Source organism: Carex rostrata, chromosome 16 (assembly GCF_964058835.1).
Source record: "Carex rostrata chromosome 16, lpCarRost1.2, whole genome shotgun sequence".
Taxonomy (NCBI): domain Eukaryota; kingdom Viridiplantae; phylum Streptophyta; class Magnoliopsida; order Poales; family Cyperaceae; genus Carex; species Carex rostrata.
The window spans coordinates 8,048,049-8,052,336 of record NC_135933.1 but is presented as its reverse complement, the minus strand read 5'-3'; the positions used below and the strand labels follow the sequence as shown (position 1 = coordinate 8,052,336).

Below are 4,288 nucleotides of genomic sequence, written 5' to 3'. Positions count from 1 at the left end.
GTTAATTATATTTATTAAGGTGCTATTGCTCTCTGTGTGCATAAATAAGGGGATGATGGGTCGTCCAACCTATAAACACCTCGGTAAATAGAAAGCATATTAAAAAGCACAGGATTGAAGCCCGGTATCACGTCTATGTGAAAAATAAAATTCACTTCCAAGCCCAGCGCGGTCCATGCTGGGTTTCCCACTATCACTTGTTAACTGATTTTGGTCATAGACTCATAGCCTAAGAATTATCGAATATTTAAAGGAGAGTAGAACGTGTTCCTAAGTGCGCTAAGTTGATTGTGAATTCAACGCTAAAATTTATTGAATTGGTTTAAAAGATGTATTTAAATCATTGAAATCCTTCTACCTTACGAGTGATGTATTTATATACAAAAAATTTAAAATTTAAAATTAATTTTTTATAGAGTCAAATAGTCAAAAGGCATCAAAAAAACGAATGCATTAAAATTAATTTATAAATCTTCTAATTTTGACCACTTGACTTTATACTAAATTAATTTGAAAGTTTAAATTTTTTACATGTAAATGCATCACTTGTGATGTAGAAGATTCAATGAATTAGATTTGTCATTTAAAATAAATCAAATAGGTTTTAGAGTTGAGTATGAGCTTGGTGAACTCAAGTACGCTCTAATTCTACTATCTGAGTAGAACTAGGGTGTTCCTAAGTGCACCAAAAATAAGCAATTAGAATAATATAAATGTGATTCTATTAGAAAAGAAAATGTTAAATTGATCATTAAAAAGAACTCCCTTTTTATTTTATTTTTAAATAAACTCCCACTGCGACTTTTAAGTTTTATTCTTGTTCCAAACACCAATGGTGGTGCGTACAAAAACTAATTAACCGAGTTTAAACATGTTCTAAGAACCTTGTTCTGCTTCTACCAAAAATGACTCAAAACAGAGAAGATAAAAGAATAAACTATAGTCTGGAATTACCAAAGCAACAGAAAATTGTAAAAAGAAAAGACAGAAAAAATCATCACTCAAGGTGCAAGCGCCAATATCATGTAACTTGGACAATTTTTTTTACAATAATTTTTCAAATCAATAAAAATTAGAAGAGGATTAAATTTGTAGGCATGTACCTTGCATTATAGATTGCCCGTGCATCAATTTTTTTGCCTAATTTGAATGCCATTTAATATTTCATGAAATACTGTCAAGTACGAACAGATAAATTTCAAATAATACCATATGATGAACAATGGTACTTGTCTTAGACTTCCTCATTTCTCGTGTATATGATGCGCATTAAGTACATATTATATGTAACTATCAGATTGAGAATTAGAAATTATTTTTAACGGTTGTTATAATTAATTCGTTATTGATTGATCTCCTACTCTTATCAATATTGTTAGCAAGGTTATCAACATAAATAAAAAGAAATAGAAGAGAGAAGCACCATGTACAATTTGCAATTTCGGGTATTATTAACAATTGTTTACACAAGGATTAACACAATCAAAGACAGATTAGAAGGAGAAAGGAATTACTATGTACAAATGCGATCAAATTTCTTTGGTTAGCCCCCTTCTTTGTATTTACAGGAAATCCCACTGCCAATAGACCTTTTCCACAATGCCGCCTCCATTTCTCACAGCAAATCGAAGAGTCTCTGATGCAGGGGGAACACCCCACAACAAAGGGACGGCCACTTTCATTGTTAATTTCTCTTGGAGACCCTCACTACTTGCCTTCTCTGCTGCAACAATCTACAGAACATAGTATTTCTTTTCAAAGATGGAAAAGAACAATTATTTCATTATTTGTTTTAGTTTTCTTTTTGAAAAGCAAAATTATACTGGACAGTACAATAATCTTTCATTAATCTAGTAATATGAAAACCAAAGCAATGGAGAGTGAACCTGAAACAAAAATTATGGCAGACAATGTCTGTGATTCTCCTTTTTCGTTCATAGAAAATGTTTTCATTTTAAGGTCTTTCTAGTTCAAGAAAAAGTACTTGTAGATTCTGTTCCTCTTGATTCCGCTTTCATATTTTACTTAATAGGAAAAAGTGCAGCAAAACCCAGGTAAAATGAATACAAGTAGCTAAAGATTGTGGACTATATTAATACAACCAAAATTATTGCAGAATGCAGACAATAGCGATCCTCATTTTTGGTTCACCCGAAAATGTTTTTGCAAACACTTCTGACAAACCCGGAACCCCACATCTAAATGTCATAGTTAGGTTTTAGATTGTGGACATGAATGAAAAATTACCCAGGGAAAAGTTGCAGATAGTTCACATAAGAGTAACCTATATCAACTAATCTAACATTTATGCTAGGTCTATTTTCCAAATGTCTATTATTATTCGTAGTACTACTACTATTATTATTTTTATTTTTATTTTATTACTATCTACTTCACCTTGTGACTACGTTTGGTTTCATTTCTAACCTACCCCGACCTGTTTAGGACTAAAGGCTTGGTTGTTGTTGTTGTATTTTCCAAATGTCTCACAGGTGCTCAGTGTCTTTTGGAAATAACATATGCTATTTCCTATTGGTTACAAATTGGAGGGGGAAAACAATAGCCTTCTAGAGACATCGGATTGTAAAACAAAACAAGTTTTGGTGTGTGTGTGTGTGTGTGTGTACATATATCACAAAATCTTGCCAATTTCCGATTGTCTTGGAAAGTTGGACTTCCTAAATGATCATAAGATCCATAACTAATTATCCGTAGTGACCAATTATAACGCGATCAATGCAAGAGAAAATATAGCAGCATACCTCGCCACCATGCTCTAGTACCGTATGTTCAACAACATCACTCAGCATTTCAATGGATCGACAGAACCCAAAGATGCATAATCTTCTACCCATGTCTAGTCCCTGTTAAACATCATACTGCTATTTAGAAAAGAACACAGTAACCACAATGATGCATCGACACTAGTTGAATAATAAAAAAAAACTCACATTTGTCGCAGCAATATTGAACAATGCACCAAGGCAAAGACCTTGATCAGGAACCATATAGTTGCTCTCCTGAAACCGTGCATGTCTTTCTGCTGATTTACCTTTTCCTTTCCTTTTCTGTAAGAACATTAAATTTTGAGTTTAGCAACAGAATGCCACTTCCCCCTAAACCGTCAAGATAGGTAGCTCTCAAATGAGATATTTAATCTATCAAAAAAAAAATTATAAACTATAAAGAATGGAGAAATTACATCTGAAGTAGGAAATCTCCGAGGAACTAGGGAACCCCCAATTTGAACCAATCCTTCAGAAGTAAAAAGTGTAACTATGTCCTCTTGGATCCACTGAATTTCTATAGGAGTAAAAAAGTTATAATTTGAGAAAAACAATTTTGTAAGATACAACAAAACTTATCAAAAAAGAAGAGATTAGTCATAGTATTTGTTTAAAGTTAACAATATGAAAGTCAAACTAGCAAAATATTATTACCTAGAGAGATAGATAGGTAGATACAGATAATTTCACAATTTCTGTTAGGAATAACTAAATTGAATTACTCACCATACAATTTAAGCACAATAAAACGACTTACCGTACGCTGGCATAATATGAGATCAAATCTGGTCAAATACAACTAATTATCCATTAAAATAGGCTTCCAATAGTAACAATCATTTTATTGCAAGCGAATTGACCAAATTCTAATCCTTACCTTTCTAATCACTTATCAAGAATCAACTGAGGATGTAAATTTCTCCTCCGTTGTTCCACGATTGACTAAAATGCTACACTTTCGGTAAGAAAAGCCCCAAATCACCTCATGATCAAGCATCCCCTTTTCTCCAACAAAACAAAACAAAATAAGCAGTTAGTTCAATGAAGTCAAACCTGATCCAAGGGATTCAGACGAAGATTCCCACGGGTAAGGTCCGTACGGATCGTCACCGAAAACTCCACCCGCATCCGAACTGTTCGCGCGGGACTTCAAGGCAGCAAATCGTAATTGAGCTGTTTTCGTTTGGGGAGAGAAGAAGCGGCTGGAAGGGTTCGATCGAGATCGAGATCGGACAGAGGGAAAGAGTGAGGCGGAGGAGACGCAGAGAGCCGAGGCATCAGCCATGGATGAAAAGGAAACTTGGAATGGGAGGATGTGAGGGAAATAACTTTGGTTGTGGTCGGTAACTCGGTTGAGAGGATCAAATGAAATAGCGCTGCGACTGCAAGTGGGGTGCCCAATCGAATTCGGATCCCCTACAGTAACTCAAATTTTGTGTTTAGATCGAAACCGTTCGATCTTCTTTGGTACGAACATTAAAGGATCTCGTGCATTTCATCTC

At 34.5% G+C, this 4,288-nt stretch overlaps 1 protein-coding gene across 1 annotated transcript; it reads right to left on the bottom strand.

Annotated features, from left to right (window-relative positions):
* Positions 1–1,427: 1,427 nt before the first annotated feature.
* LOC144567290 (D-tagatose-1,6-bisphosphate aldolase subunit) lies at positions 1,428–4,288 on the bottom strand. Its single transcript, XM_078317389.1, has 5 exons — positions 3,840–4,288; positions 3,203–3,303; positions 2,952–3,068; positions 2,763–2,864; positions 1,428–1,733 (listed from the first exon to the last, which is right to left on the bottom strand). Exons 1-5 carry the CDS (start codon positions 4,069–4,071, stop codon positions 1,563–1,565), a joined length of 723 nt encoding a protein of 240 aa, XP_078173515.1. The 5' UTR covers positions 4,072–4,288; the 3' UTR covers positions 1,428–1,562.